Source organism: Oncorhynchus masou, chromosome 15 (genome assembly GCF_036934945.1).
Source record: "Oncorhynchus masou masou isolate Uvic2021 chromosome 15, UVic_Omas_1.1, whole genome shotgun sequence".
Taxonomy (NCBI): domain Eukaryota; kingdom Metazoa; phylum Chordata; class Actinopteri; order Salmoniformes; family Salmonidae; genus Oncorhynchus; species Oncorhynchus masou.
In genome coordinates this window covers 75,711,936-75,728,951 of record NC_088226.1, presented here as the reverse complement: position 1 = coordinate 75,728,951, position 17,016 = coordinate 75,711,936, and the positions used below count along the sequence as shown (strand labels likewise).

Sequence of the window (17,016 nt, the reverse complement as noted above, 5' to 3'; positions counted from 1 at the left end):
GTAACCCTGTCAGTGACTCCAACCGTAACCCTGTCAGTGACTCCAACCGTAACCCTGTCAGTGACTAAAACCGTAACCCTGTCAGTGACTCCAACCGTAACCCTGTCAGTGCGAGTCCAACCGTAACCCTGTCAGTGCGAGTCCAACCGTAACCCTGTCAGTGACTTCAACCGGAACCCTGTCAGTGACTTCAACCGGAACCCTGTCAGTGACTTCAACCGGAACCCTGTCAGTGACTTCAACCGGAACCCTGTCAGTGACTTCAACCGGAACCCTGTCAGTGACTTCAACCGGAACCCTGTCAGTGACTCCAACCGGAACCCTGTCAGTGACTCCAACCGGAACCCTGTCAGTGACTCCAACCGGAACCCTGTCTATGACTCCAACCGGAACCCTGTCAGTGACTCCAACCGGAACCCTGTCAGTGACTCCAACCGGAACCCTGTCAATGACTCCAACCGGAACCCTGTCAATGACTCCAACCGGAACCCTGTCAGTGACTCCAACCGGAACCCTGTCAGTGACTCCAACCGGAACCCTGTCAGTGACTCCAACCGGAACCCTGTCAGTGCGAGTCGAACCGTAACCCAGTCAGTGCGAGTCCAACCGTAACCCTGTCAGTGCGAGTCCAACCGTAACCCTGTCAGTGCGAGTCCAACCGTAACCCTGTCAGTGCGAGTCCAACCGTAACCCTGTCAGTGCGAGTCCAACCGTAACCCTGTCAGTGCGAGTCCAACCGTAACCCTGTCAGTGCGAGTCCAACCGTAACCCTGTCAGTGCGAGTCCAACCGTAACCCTGTCAGTGCGAGTCCAACCGTAACCCTGTCAGTGCGAGTCCAACCGTAACCCTGTCAGTGCGAGTCCAACCGTAACCCTGTCAGTGCGAGTCCAACCGTAACCCTGTCAGTGCGAGTCCAACCGTAACCCTGTCAGTGCGAGTCCAACCGTAACGCTGTCAGTGCGAGTCCAACCGTAACGCTGTCAGTGCGAGTCCAACCGTAACGCTGTCAGTGCGAGTCCAACCGTAACGCTGTCAGTGCGGGTCCAACCGTAACCCTGTCAGTGCGAGTCCAACCGTAACCCTGTCAGTGCGACTCCATTCGTAACCCTGTCAGACACTCCAAACGTAACCCTGTCAGTGACTCCAACCGGAACCCTGTCAGTGACTCCAACCGGAACCCAGTCAGTGCGAGTCCAACCGTAACCCTGTCAGTGCGAGTCCAACCGTAACCCTGTCAGTGCGAGTCCAACCGTAACCCTGTCAGTGCGAGTCCAACCATAACCCTGTCAGACACTCCAAACGTAACCCTGTCAGTGACTCCAACCGTAACCCTGTCGGTGCGAGTCCAACCGTAACCCTGTCGGTGCGAGTCCAACCGTAACCCTGTCGGTGCGAGTCCAACCGTAACCCTGTCGGTGCGAGTCCAACCATAACCCTGTCGGTGCGAGTCCAACCGTAACCCTGTCAGTGACTCCAACCGGAACCCTGTCAGTGCGAGTCCAACCGTAACCCTGTCAGTGCGAGTCCAACCGTAACCCTGTCAGTGCGAGTCCAACCATAACCCTGTCAGACACTCCAAACGTAACCCTGTCAGTGACTCCAACCGTAACCCTGTCGGTGCGAGTCCAACCGTAACCCTGTCGGTGCGAGTCCAACCGTAACCCTGTCGGTGCGAGTCCAACCGTAACCCTGTCGGTGCGAGTCCAACCGTAACCCTGTCAGTGCGACTCCATTCGTAACCCTGTCAGACACTCCAAACGTAACCCTGTCAGTGACTCCAACCGGAACCCTGTCAGTGACTCCAACCGGAACCCAGTCAGTGCGAGTCCAACCGTAACCCTGTCAGTGCGAGTCCAACCGTAACCCTGTCAGTGCGAGTCCAACCATAACCCTGTCAGACACTCCAAACGTAACCCTGTCAGTGACTCCAACCGTAACCCTGTCGGTGCGAGTCCAACCGTAACCCTGTCGGTGCGAGTCCAACCGTAACCCTGTCGGTGCGAGTCCAACCGTAACCCTGTCGGTGCGAGTCCAACCGTAACCCTGTCGGTGCGAGTCCAACCGTAACCCTGTCAGTGACTCCAACCGGAACCCTGTCAGTGCGAGTCCAACCGTAACCCTGTCAGTGCGAGTCCAACCGTAACCCTGTCAGTGCGAGTCCAACCATAACCCTGTCAGACACTCCAAACGTAACCCTGTCAGTGACTCCAACCGTAACCCTGTCGGTGCGAGTCCAACCGTAACCCTGTCGGTGCGAGTCCAACCGTAACCCTGTCGGTGCGAGTCCAACCGTAACCCTGTCGGTGCGAGTCCAACCGTAACCCTGTCGGTGCGAGTCCAACCGTAACCCTGTCGGTGCGAGTCCAACCGTAACCCTGTCGGTGCGAGTCCAACCGTAACCCTGTCGGTGCGAGTCCAACCTTAACCCTGTCGGTGCGAGTCCAACGTTAACCCTGTCGGTGCGAGTCCAACCGTAACCCTGTCGGTGCGAGTCCAACCGTAACCCTGTCGGTGCGAGTCCAACCGTAACCCTGTCGGTGCGAGTCCAACCGTAACCCTGTCGGTGCGAGTCCAACCGTAACCCTGTCGGTGCGAGTCCAACCGTAACCCTGTCGGTGCGAGTCCAACCGTAACCCTGTCAAATCAAATCAAATCAAATCAAATTTATTTATATAGCCCTTCGTACATCAGCTGATATCTCAAAGTGCTGTACAGAAACCCAGCCTAAAACCCCAAACAGCAAGCAATGCAGGTGTAGATGCACGGTGGTTAGGAAAAACTCCCTAGAAAGGCCAAAACCTAGGAAGAAACCTAGAGAGGAACCAGGCTATGTGGGGTGGCCAGTCCTCTTCTGGCTGTGCCGGGTAGAGATTATAACAGAACATGGCCAAGATGTTCAAATGTTCATAAATGACCAGCATGGTCGAATAATAATAAGGCAGAACAGTTGAAACTGGAGCAGCAGCACGGCCAGGTGGACTGGGGACAGCAAGGAGTCATCATGTCAAGTAGTCCTGGGGCATGGTCCTAGGGCTCAGGTCCTCCGAGAGAGAGAAAGAAAGAGAATTAGAGAGAGCATATGTGGGGTGGCCAGTCCTCTTCCGGCTGTGCCGGGTGGAGATTATAACAGAACATGGCCAAGATGTTCAAATGTTCATAAATGACCAGCATGGTTGAATAATAATAAGGTAGAACAGTTGAAACTGGAGCAGCAGCACGGCCAGGTGGACTGGGGACAGCAAGGAGTCATCATGTCAGGTAGTCCTGGGGCATGGTCCTAGGGCTCAGGTCCTCCGAGAGAGAGAAGGAGAGAATTAGAGAACGCACACTTTATTCACACAGGACACCGAATTGGACAGGAGAAGTACTCCAGATATAACAAACTGACCCCAGCCCCCGACACATAAACTACTGCAGCATAAATACTGGAGGCTGAGACAGGAGGGGTCAGGAGACACTGTGGCCCCACCCGAGGACACCCCCGGACAGGGCCAAACAGGAAGGATATAACCCCACCCACTTTGCCAAAGCACAGCCCCCACACCACTGGAGGCATATCTTCAACCACCAACTTACCATCCTGAGACAAAGCTGAGTATAGCCCGCAAAGATCTCCGCCATGGCACAACCCAAGGGGGGGGGCGCCAACCCAGACAGGATGACCACATCAGTGAATCAACCCACTCAGGTGACGCACCCCCTCCAGGGACGGCATGAGAGAGCCCGGTGCGAGTCCAACCGTAACCCTGTCGGTGCGAGTCCAACCGTAACCCTGTCGGTGCGAGTCCAACCGTAACCCTGTCGGTGCGAGTCCAACCGTAACCCTGTCGGTGCGAGTCCAACCGTAACCCTGTCGGTGCGAGTCCAACCGTAACCCTGTCGGTGCGAGTCCAACCGTAACCCTGTCGGTGCGAGTCCAACCGTAACCCTGTCGGTGCGACTCCAACCGTAACCCTGTCGGTGCGAGTCCAACCGTAACCCTGTCGGTGCGAGTCCAACCGTAACCCTGTCAGTATGTCTCCCTCACCTGGTTCACCAACTACTTTTCAGATAAAGTTCAGTGTTCAAATAGGAGGGCCTGTTGTCCGGACCTCTGGCTCTCTCTATTGAGGTGCCAGAGGGTTAAATTCTCGGGCTGACTCTTTTCTCTCTATACATCAATGATGTCGCTCTTGCTGCTCTTGACTCTCTGATCCAACTCTACGCAGACGATACCATTCTGTATACTTCTGGCCCTTCTTTGGACACTGTTAGCAAACCTCCAGACGAGCTTCAATGCCATACAATACTCTTCCATGGTCTCCAACTACTCTTAATTGCAAGTAAAACTAAATGAATGCTCTTCAACCGATCGCTTCCCCCACCTGCCTGCCTGCCTTGCATCACTGCTCTGGATGGTTCTGACTTAGAGTATGTGGACAACTACAAATACCTAGTTGTCTGGTGAGACTGTAAACTTTCCTTCCAGAATCACATTAAGCATCTCCAGTCCAAAATTACATCTAGAATCGGCTTCCTATTTCACAACAAAGCCTCCTTCACTCATGCCGCCAAACATACCCTCGTAAAACTGACTATCCTACCGATCCCTCACTTTAGCGACGTTATTTACAAAATCGCCTCCAACACTCTACTCAGACTGCATTCAATTTGCTATCACCGTTACTTCCATTTTTTCTCCAAAGCCCCATATAGTACCCACCACTGCAACCTGTATGCTCTAGTTGGTTGGCCCTCGCTTTATATTTGTCGCCAATCCCACAGGCTCCTGGTCATCTATAGTCTATAGTCTTTGCTAGGTAAAGGCCTGCCTTATCTCAGCTCACTGGTCACCATAACAACACCCACCCGTAGCACCTGCTCCAGCAGGTATATTTCACTGGTCATCCCTAACGCCAACTCGTACTTTAGCAGCCTTTCCTTCCAGTTCTCAGCTGCCAATGACTGGAACGAACTGCAAAAATCACTGAATCAGCTGTAAGTGTAGCTTACTGATCATTGCATCTGTTCACAGCCCATCTGTTAACAGCTCACCCAACTACCTCATCCCCATATTGTTATTTATTTTTGCTTTTTTGCACCCCAGTATCTACTTGCACATCATCATCTGTACATCTATCATTCAGATGTTAATGCTTCATTGGAATTATCTCGCCACTCTGGCCTATTTATTGCCTTATCTCCTTAATCTTACTAACTTTCCACACACTGTATATAGATTTTTATATTGTGTTATTGACTGTACGTTTGTTTATCCCATGTGTAACTCTTGTTTTTGTCGCACCTTTTTGCTTTATTTTGGCCAGGTTGCAGTTGTAAATGAGAACTTGTTCTCAACTGGCCTACCTGGTTAAATAAAGGTGAAATAAAAAAATTAAAAATCCTCCACCCATCATGCACTCTTTAAATAGCCTTCTTCCTTGTCAGTGACGGGCTGTTAAATTAAAACCTGCATATAATACTTATGAACGGCAGTTTTTTCTTGAAACTGCAAATACAATGATATAGTAAAGCATTGCATGAATCTAAAGGAGATATTTCCGCCCCTACTCTTGTACACAGTGGTCTGCGAAGCGCACAGAAGGTTGTGGGTATCAAAATTCCTGTGTTGCAATGCTTACAGGAAGAAAAACAGTTTCTGAACATTCACCCTGATTACAGTGATGAAGCTGTATTCACCATGGTTACTGGGATTTAGCTTTAATAACCATGGTTACTGTGATCTAGCTGTATTCACAATGGTTACTGTGATTTAGCTTTAATAACCATGGTTATTGTGATCTAGCTGTATTCACCATGTTTACTGTGATGTAGCTTTATTCACCATGGTTACTGTGATGTACAGTGGGGCAAAAAAGTATTTAGTCAGCCACCAATTGTGCAAGTTCTCTCACTTAAAAATATGAGAGAGGCCTGTCATTTTCACCATAGGTACACTTCAACTATGACAGACAAAATGAGAAAAAAAATCCAGAAAATCACATTGTAGGATTTTAATGAATTTATTTACAAATTATGGTGGAAAATAAGTATTTGGTCAATAACAAAAGTTTATCTCAATACTTAGTTATATATCCTTTGTTGGCAATGACAGAGGTCAAATGTTTTCTGTAAGTCTTCACAAGGTTTTCACACACTGTTGCTGGTATTTTGGCCCATTCCTCCATGCAGATCTCCTCTAGAGCAGTGATGTTTTGGGGATGTTGCTGGGAAACAGACTTTCAACTCCCTCCAAAGATTTTCTATGGGGTTGAGATGTGGAGACTGGCTAGGCCACTCCAGGACCTTGAAATGCTTCTTACGAAGCCACTCCTTCGTTGCACGGGCGGTGTGTTTGGGATCATTGTCATGCTGAAAGACCCAGCCACGTTTCATCTTCAATGCCCTTGCTGATGGAAGGAGGTTTTCACTCAAAATCTCACGATACATGGCCCCATTCATTCTTTCCTTTACACGGATCAGTCGTCCTGGTCCCTTTGCAGAAAAACAGCCACAAAGCATGATGTTTCCACCCCCATGCTTCACAGTAGGTATGGTCTTCTTTGGATGCAACTCAGCATTCTTTGTCCTCCAAACATGACGAGTTGAGTTTTTACCAAAAAGTTATATTTTGGTTTCGTCTGACCATATGACATTCTCCTAATCTTCTTCTGGATCATCCAAATGCTCTCTAGCAAACTTCAAATGGGCCTGGACATGTACTGGCTAAAGCAGGGGGACACGTCTGGCACTGCAGGATTTGAGTCCCTGGCGGCGTAGTGTGTTACTGATGGTAGGCTTTGTTACTTTGGTCCCAGCTCTCTGTAGGTCATTCACTAGGTCCCCCCGTGTGGGTTCTGGGATTTTTGCTCACCGTTCTTGTGATCATTTTGACCCCACGGGGTGAGAACTTGCGTGGAGCCCCAGATCGAGGGAGATTATCAGTGGTCTTGTATGTCTTCCATTTCCTAATAATTGCTTCCACAGTTGATTTCTTCAAACCAAGCTGCTTACCTATTGCAGATTCAGTCTTCCCAGCCTGGTGCAGGTCTACAATTTTGTTTCTGGTGATCTTTGACAGCTCTTTGGTCTTGGCCATAGTGGAGTTTGGAGTGTGACTGTTTGAGGTTGTGGACAGGTGTCTTTTATACTGATAACAAGTTCAAACAGGTGCCATTAATACAGGTAACGAGTGGAGGACAGAGGAGCCTCTTAAAGAAGAAGTTACAGGTCTGTGAGAGCCAGAAATCTTGCTTGTTTGTAGGTTACCAAATACTTATTTTCCACCATAATTTGCAAATAAATTCATTAAAAATCCTACGATGTGATTTTCTGGATTTTTTTTCTCATTTTGTCTGTCATAGTTGAAGTGTACCTATGATGAAAATTACAGGCCTCATCTTTTTAAGTGGGAGAACTTGCACAATTGGTGGCTGACTAAATACGTTTTTGCCCCACTGTAGCTGTATTCGCCATGGTTACTGTGATGTATCTGTATTCACCGTGGTTACTGTGATCTAGCTGTATTCCCCGTGGTAATGGTAATCTAAACATTTTCATAATGGTTACTTTGATTTAGCTGTATTAACAACAGTAGTTGCTAAACGTGTGTGTGTGTGTTTGTGTGTTTGTTTGTGTTCCTCTGGCAGAGGGAGCAAGAGTCATTGACTTTGGAGGATCGGTTGCCAGGATACATGATCAACGTGTCCGTCGTTCTAATGATGGTACTGTCACTATCACACTTTCCTTTTTTACCCCTATCCATCACTATCATTCTATACTTCTATCATTCTATACCTCCAATTATCAATCTATCAATCTATCCTTCTATACCTCTATCCATAGCTCTAGAACTTGCTATCACTCTATACCTCTAATTATCACTATCCTTCTATACCTCTATCCATATAGCTCTATCACTCTATCCTTCTATACCTCTAATTATAACTATCAGTCTATATCTCTAATTATCACTCTCCTTCTGTACCTCGAATTATCACTATCCTTCTATACCTCTAATTATCACTATCCAGCTATACCTCTATCATTCAATACATCTAAGTTCATTCTATACCTCTAATTATCACCCTATCCTTCTACACATATATCTCTATCACCCTATCCTTGTATACCTCTATACCGCTATCATTCAAAACCTCTAAGTATAACTCTATACCTCTATTTATCACTCTCTCTATACCTCTAAGTATCCCTCTGTCCTTCTATACCTATATCTAGCACTGTGCATCTATTCCTCTATCTAGAATGATATCCTTCTATACCTCCATCTAGCATTATATCCTTCTACACCTCTATTTAGCACTATATCCTTCTATACCTCTATCTAGCATGATATCCTTCTATACCCCTATCTAGCACTATATCCTTCTATACCTCCATCTAGCACTATATCCTTCTATACCTCTATCAAGCATTATATCCCTCTATACCTCTATCTAGCATTATATCCTTCTACACCTCTATTTAGCGCTCTATCCTTCTATACCTCTATCTAGCATGATATCCTTCTATACCCCTATCTAGCACTATATCCTGCTATACCTCCATCTAGCACTATATCCTTCTATACCTCCATCTAGCACTATATCCTTCTATACCTCCATCTAGCACTATATTCTTCTATACCTCCATCTAGCACTATATCCTTCTATACCTCCATCTAGCACCCTGTCCTTCTATACCTCCATCTAGAATGATGTCCTTCTATACCTCCATCTAGCACTATATCCTTCTATACCTACATCTAGAATTATATCCTTCTATACCTCCATCTAGCATCCTGTCCTTCTAAACCTCCATCTAGCACTATATCCCTATATACCTCTATCTAGCACTATATCCTTGTATACCTCTGTCTAGCACTCTATCCTTCTATACCTCTATCTAGCACTCTGTCCTTCTATGCCCCTGTCTAGCAATCTGTCCATCTATACCTCTATCTAGCACTTTATCCTTCTATACCTCCATCTAGCAAGCTATCCTTCTATATCTCCATCTAGCACGCTATCCTTCTATACCTCCATCTAGCACGCTATCCTTCTATACCTCCATCCGGCACGCTATCCTTCTATACCCCCATCTTGCACGCTATCCTTCTATACCCCCATCTCGCACGCTATCCTTCTATACCTCCATCTAGCACACTATCCTTCTATACCTCCATCTAGCACGCTATCATTCTATACCTCCATCTAGCTCACTATCCTTCTATACCTCTGTCTAGCACACTATCCTTCTATACCTCTGTCTAGCACACTATCCTTCTATACCTCTGTCTAGCACACTATCCTTCTATACCTCCGTCTAGCACACTATCCTTCTATACCTCCGTCTAGCACACTATCCTTCTATACCTCCGTCTAGTACACTATCCTTCTATACCTCCGTCTAGCACACTATCCTTCTATACCTCCGTCTAGCACACTATCCTTCTATACCTCCGTCTAGCTCACTATCCTTCTATACCTCCGTCTAGCACACTATCCTTCTATACCTCCGTCTAGCACACTATCCTTCTATACCTCTATGTGGCACTCTATCCTTCTATACCTCTATCTATACCTCTCTCTAACACTGTCCATCTATACCCTGTGGCACTATATCCTTCTATACCTCCATCTAGCGTTATATCCTTCTATACCTCCATCTAGCACTGTCCTTCTATCCTTCTATACCTCCATCTAGCATGCTATCATTCTATACCTCCATCTAGCATTATATCCCTCTATACCTCCATCGAGCATTACATCCCTCTATACCTCCATCTAGCATTATATCCTTCTATACCTCCATCTAGCACTGTCCTTCTATCCTTCTATACCTCCATCTAGCATGCTATCCTTCTATACCTCCGTCTAGCACACTATCCTTCTATACCTCCGTCTAGCTCACTATCCTTCTATACATCTGTCTAGCACACTATCCTTCTATACCTCCGTCTAGCACACTATCCTTCTATACCTCCGTCTAGCACACTATCCTTCTATACCTCCGTCTAGCACACTATACTTCTATACCTCCGTCTAGCACACTATCCTTCTATACCTCCGTCTAGCACACTATCCTTCTATACCTCCGTCTAGCACACTATCCTTCTATACCCCGTCTAGCTCACTATCCTTCTATACCTCCGTCTAGCACACTATCCTTCTATACCTCCGTCTAGCACACTATCCTTCTATACCTCTGTGGCACTCTCTCCTTCTATACCTCTATGTGGCACTCTATCCTTCTATACCTCTATCTATACCTCTCTCTAACACTGTCCATCTATACCCTGTGGCACTATATCCTTCTATACCTCCATCTAGCATTATATCCCTCTATACCTTCATCGAGCATTACATCCCTCTATACCTCCATCTAGCACTATATCCTTCTATACCTCCATCTAGCACTCTGTCCTTCTATCCTTCTATACCTCCATCCGGCACGCTATCCTTCTATACCCCCATCTTGCACGCTATCCTTCTATACCCCCATCTCGCACGCTATCCTTCTATACCCAAATCTCTCACGCTATCCTTCTATACCTCCATCTAGCACGCTATCATTCTATACCTCCATCTAGCTCACTATCCTTCTATACCTCTGTCTAGCACACTATCCTTCTATACCTCTGTCTAGCACACTATCCTTCTATACCTCTGTCTAGCACACTATCCTTCTATACCTCCGTCTAGCACACTATCCTTCTATACCTCCGTCTAGCACACTATCCTTCTATACCTCCGTCTAGCACACTATCCTTCTATACCTCCGTCTAGCACACTATCCTTCTATACCTCCGTCTAGCACACTATCCTTCTATAACTCCGTCTAGCTCACTATCCTTCTATACCTCCGTCTAGCACACTATCCTTCTATACCTCCGTCTAGCACACTATCCTTCTATACCTCTGTGGCACTCTCTCCTTCTATACCTCTATGTGGCACTCTATCCTTCTATACCTCTATCTATACCTCTCTCTAACACTGTCCATCTATACCCTGTGGCACTATATCCTTCTATACCTCCATCTAGCATTATATCCTTCTATACCTCCATCTAGCACTGTCCTTCTATCCTTCTATACCTCCATCTAGCATGCTATCATTCTATACCTCCATCTAGCATTATATCCCTCTATACCTCCATCGAGCATTACATCCCTCTATACCTCCATCTAGCATTATATCCTTCTATACCTCCATCTAGCACTGTCCTTCTATCCTTCTATACCTCCATCTAGCATGCTATCCTTCTATACCTCCGTCTAGCACACTATCCTTCTATACCTCCGTCTAGCTCACTATCCTTCTATACATCTGTCTAGCACACTATCCTTCTATACCTCCGTCTAGCACACTATCCTTCTATACCTCCGTCTAGCACACTATCCTTCTATACCTCCGTCTAGCACACTATACTTCTATACCTCCGTCTAGCACACTATCCTTCTATACCTCCGTCTAGCACACTATCCTTCTATACCTCCGTCTAGCACACTATCCTTCTATACCCCCGTCTAGCTCACTATCCTTCTATACCTCCGTCTAGCACACTATCCTTCTATACCTCCGTCTAGCACACTATCCTTCTATACCTCTGTGGCACTCTCTCCTTCTATACCTCTATGTGGCACTCTATCCTTCTATACCTCTATCTATACCTCTCTCTAACACTGTCCATCTATACCCTGTGGCACTATATCCTTCTATACCTCCATCTAGCATTATATCCCTCTATACCTTCATCGAGCATTACATCCCTCTATACCTCCATCTAGCACTATATCCTTCTATACCTCCATCTAGCACTCTGTCCTTCTATCCTTCTATACCTCCATCCGGCACGCTATCCTTCTATACCCCCATCTTGCACGCTATCCTTCTATACCCCCATCTCGCACGCTATCCTTCTATACCCAAATCTCTCACGCTATCCTTCTATACCTCCATCTAGCACGCTATCATTCTATACCTCCATCTAGCTCACTATCCTTCTATACCTCTGTCTAGCACACTATCCTTCTATACCTCTGTCTAGCACACTATCCTTCTATACCTCTGTCTAGCACACTATCCTTCTATACCTCCGTCTAGCACACTATCCTTCTATACCTCCGTCTAGCACACTATCCTTCTATACCTCCGTCTAGCACACTATCCTTCTATACCTCCGTCTAGCACACTATCCTTCTATACCTCCGTCTAGCACACTATCCTTCTATTACTCCGTCTAGCTCACTATCCTTCTATACCTCCGTCTAGCACACTATCCTTCTATACCTCCGTCTAGCACACTATCCTTCTATACCTCTGTGGCACTCTCTCCTTCTATACCTCTATGTGGCACTCTATCCTTCTATACCTCTATCTATACCTCTCTCTAACACTGTCCATCTATACCCTGTGGCACTATATCCTTCTATACCTCCATCTAGCATTATATCCTTCTATACCTCCATCTAGCACTGTCCTTCTATCCTTCTATACCTCCATCTAGCATGCTATCATTCTATACCTCCATCTAGCATTATATCCCTCTATACCTCCATCGAGCATTACATCCCTCTATACCTCCATCTAGCATTATATCCTTCTATACCTCCATCTAGCACTGTCCTTCTATCCTTCTATACCTCCATCTAGCATGCTATCCTTCTATACCTCCGTCTAGCACACTATCCTTCTATACCTCCGTCTAGCTCACTATCCTTCTATACATCTGTCTAGCACACTATCCTTCTATACCTCCGTCTAGCACACTATCCTTCTATACCTCCGTCTAGCACACTATCCTTCTATACCTCCGTCTAGCACACTATACTTCTATACCTCCGTCTAGCACACTATCCTTCTATACCTCCGTCTAGCACACTATCCTTCTATACCTCCGTCTAGCACACTATCCTTCTATACCCCCGTCTAGCTCACTATCCTTCTATACCTCCGTCTAGCACACTATCCTTCTATACCTCCGTCTAGCACACTATCCTTCTATACCTCTGTGGCACTCTCTCCTTCTATACCTCTATGTGGCACTCTATCCTTCTATACCTCTATCTATACTCTCTCTAACACTGTCCATCTATACCCTGTGGCACTATATCCTTCTATACCTCCATCTAGCATTATATCCTTCTATACCTCCATCTAGCACTGTCCTTCTATCCTCCTATACCTCCATCTAGCATGCTATCATTCTATACCCCCATCTAGCACTCTACCTTTCTATACCCCCATCTAGCACTCTACCTTTCTATACCTCCATCTAGCATTATATCCCTCTATACCTCCATCGAGCATTACATCCCTCTATACCTCCATCTAGCATTATATCCTTCTATACTTCCATCTAGCATTATATCCTTCTATACCTCCATCTAGCACTGTCCTTCTATCCTCCTATACCTCCATCTAGCATGCTATCATTCTATACCCCCATCTAGCACTCTACCGTTCTATACCCCCATCTAGCACTCTATCCTTCTATACCTCCGTCTAGCACACTATCCTTCTATACCTCCATCTAGCACTGTCCTTCTATCCTTCTATACCTCCATCTAGCATGCTATCATTCTATACCTCCATCTAGCATTATATCCCTCTATACCTCCATCGAGCATTACATCCCTCTATACCTCCATCTAGCATTATATCCTTCTATACCTCCATCTAGCACTGTCCTTCTATCCTTCTATACCTCCATCTAGCATGCTATCCTTCTATACCTCCGTCTAGCACACTATCCTTCTATACCTCCATCTAGCTCACTATCCTTCTATACATCTGTCTAGCACACTATCCTTCTATACCTCCGTCTAGCACACTATCCTTCTATACCTCCGTCTAGCACACTATCCTTCTATACCTCCGTCTAGCACACTATACTTCTATACCTCCGTCTAGCACACTATCCTTCTATACCTCCGTCTAGCACACTATCCTTCTATACCTCCGTCTAGCACACTATCCTTCTATACCCCCGTCTAGCTCACTATCCTTCTATACCTCCGTCTAGCACACTATCCTTCTATACCTCCGTCTAGCACACTATCCTTCTATACCTCTGTGGCACTCTCTCCTTCTATACCTCTATGTGGCACTCTATCCTTCTATACCTCTATCTATACTCTCTCTAACACTGTCCATCTATACCCTGTGGCACTATATCCTTCTATACCTCCATCTAGCATTATATCCTTCTATACCTCCATCTAGCACTGTCCTTCTATCCTCCTATACCTCCATCTAGCATGCTATCATTCTATACCCCCATCTAGCACTCTACCTTTCTATACCCCCATCTAGCACTCTACCTTTCTATACCTCCATCTAGCATTATATCCCTCTATACCTCCATCGAGCATTACATCCCTCTATACCTCCATCTAGCATTATATCCTTCTATACTTCCATCTAGCATTATATCCTTCTATACCTCCATCTAGCACTGTCCTTCTATCCTCCTATACCTCCATCTAGCATGCTATCATTCTATACCCCCATCTAGCACTCTACCTTTCTATACCCCCATCTAGCACTCTATCCTTCTATACCTCCGTCTAGCACACTATCCTTCTATACCCCCGTCTAGCTCACTATCCTTCTATACCTCCGTCTAGCACACTATCCTTCTATACCTCCGTCTAGCACACTATCCTTCTATACCTCTGTGGCACTCTCTCCTTCTATACCTCTATGTGGCACTCTATCCTTCTATACCTCTATCTATACCTCTCTCTAACACTGTCCATCTATACCCTGTGGCACTATATCCTTCTATACCTCCATCTAGCATTATATCCTTCTATACCTCCATCTAGCACTGTCCTTCTATCCTCCTATACCTCCATCTAGCATGCTATCATTCTATACCCCCATCTAGCACTCTACCTTTCTATACCCCCATCTAGCACTCTACCTTTCTATACCTCCATCTAGCATTATATCCCTCTATACCTCCATCGAGCATTACATCCCTCTATACCTCCATCTAGCATTATATCCTTCTATACTTCCATCTAGCATTATATCCTTCTATACCTCCATCTAGCACTGTCCTTCTATCCTCCTATACCTCCATCTAGCATGCTATCATTCTATACCCCCATCTAGCACTCTACCTTTCTATACCCCCATCTAGCACTCTATCCTTCTATACCTCCATCTAGCACACTATCCTTCTATACCTCCATCTAGCACACTATCCTTCTATACCTCCGTCTAGCACACTATCCTTCTATACCTCCGTCTAGCACACTATCCTTCTATACCTCCGTCTAGCACACTATCCTTCTATACCTCCGTCTAGCACACTATCCTTCTATACCTCCGTCTGGCACTCTATCCTTCTATACCTCTATGTGGCACTCTATCCTTCTATACCTCTATTTATACCTCTATCTAACACTGTCCATCTATACCTCTGTGGCACTATATCCTTCTATACCTCCATCTAGCACTGTCCTTCTATCCTTCTATACCTCCATCTAGCATGCTATCATTCTATACCCCCATCTAGCACTCTACCTTTCTATACCTCCATCTAGCATTACATCCCTCTATACCTCCATCTAGCACTATATCCTTCTATACCTCCATCTAGCACTATATCCTTCTATACCTCCATCTAGCACTCTGTCCTTCTATCCTTCTATACCTCCATCCGGCACGCTATCCTTCTATACCCCCATCTTGCACGCTATCCTTCTATACCCCCATCTCGCACGCTATCCTTCTATACCCAAATCTCTCATGCTATCCTTCTATACCTCCATCTAGCACGCTATCATTCTATACCTCCATCTAGCTCACTATCCTTCTATACCTAATCTAGCACACTATCCTTCTATACCTAATCTAGCACACTATCCTTCTATACCTCCATCTAGCACACTATCCTTCTATACCTCCATCTAGCACACTATCCTTCTATACCTCCATCTAGCACACTATCCTTCTATACCTCCGTCTAGCACACTATCCTTCTATACCTCTGTCTAGCACACTATCCTTCTATACCTCTGTCTAGCACACTATCCTTCTATACCTCCGTCTAGCACACTATCCTTCTATACCTCCGTCTAGCACACTATCCTTCTATACCTCCGTCTAGCACACTATCCTTCTATACCTCCGTCTAGCACACTATCCTTCTATACCTCTGTCTAGCACACTATCCTTCTATACCTCCGTCTGGCACTCTATCCTTCTATACCTCTATGTGGCACTCTATCCTTCTATACCTCTATTTATACCTCTATCTAACACTGTCCATCTATACCTCTGTGGCACTATATCCTTCTATACCTCCATCTAGCATGCTATCCTTCTATACCTCCATCTAGCACGCTATCATTCTATACCTCCATCTAGCACGCTATCATTCTATACCTCCATCTAGCACACTATCCTTCTATACCTCCATCTAGCACACTATCCTTCTATACCTCCGTCTAGCACACTATCCTTCTTTACCTCTATCTATACCTCTATCTAACACTGTCCATCTATACCTCTGTGGCACTATATCCTTCAATACCTCCATCTAGCATTATATCCTTCTATACCTCCATCTAGCACTGTCCTTCTATCCTTCTATACCTCCATCTAGCATGCTATCATTCTATACCCCCATCTAGCACTCTACCTTTCTATACCTCCATCTAGCATTACATCCCTCTATACCTCCATCTAGCACTATATCCTTCTATACCTCCATCTAGCACTATATGCTTCTATACCTCCATCTAGCACTCTGTCCTTCTATACCTCCATCTAGCACTGTCCTTCTATCCTTCTATACCTCCATCTAGCATGCTATCATTCACCCCCATCTTGCACTCTACCTTTCTATACCTCCATCTAGCATTATATCCCTCTATACCTCCATCTAGCATTACATCCCTCTATACCTCCATCTAGCACTATATCCTTCTATACCTCCATCTAGCACTATATCCTTCTATACCTCCATCTAGCACTCTGTCCTTCTATGCTTCTATACCCCCATCTTGCACGCTATCCTT

The 17,016-nt window shown here is 45.8% G+C and overlaps 1 protein-coding gene across 1 annotated transcript in view; it reads left to right on the top strand.

The window, feature by feature from the left end:
• Positions 1–17,016, top strand: part of LOC135556809 (anoctamin-1-like) — a 191,368-nt gene that overhangs the window by 126,484 nt on the left and 47,868 nt on the right. Inside the window, 1 exon segment of the mRNA XM_064990257.1 lies at positions 7,630–7,704. Within this exon segment, the coding sequence (XP_064846329.1) occupies positions 7,630–7,704 (75 nt within the window).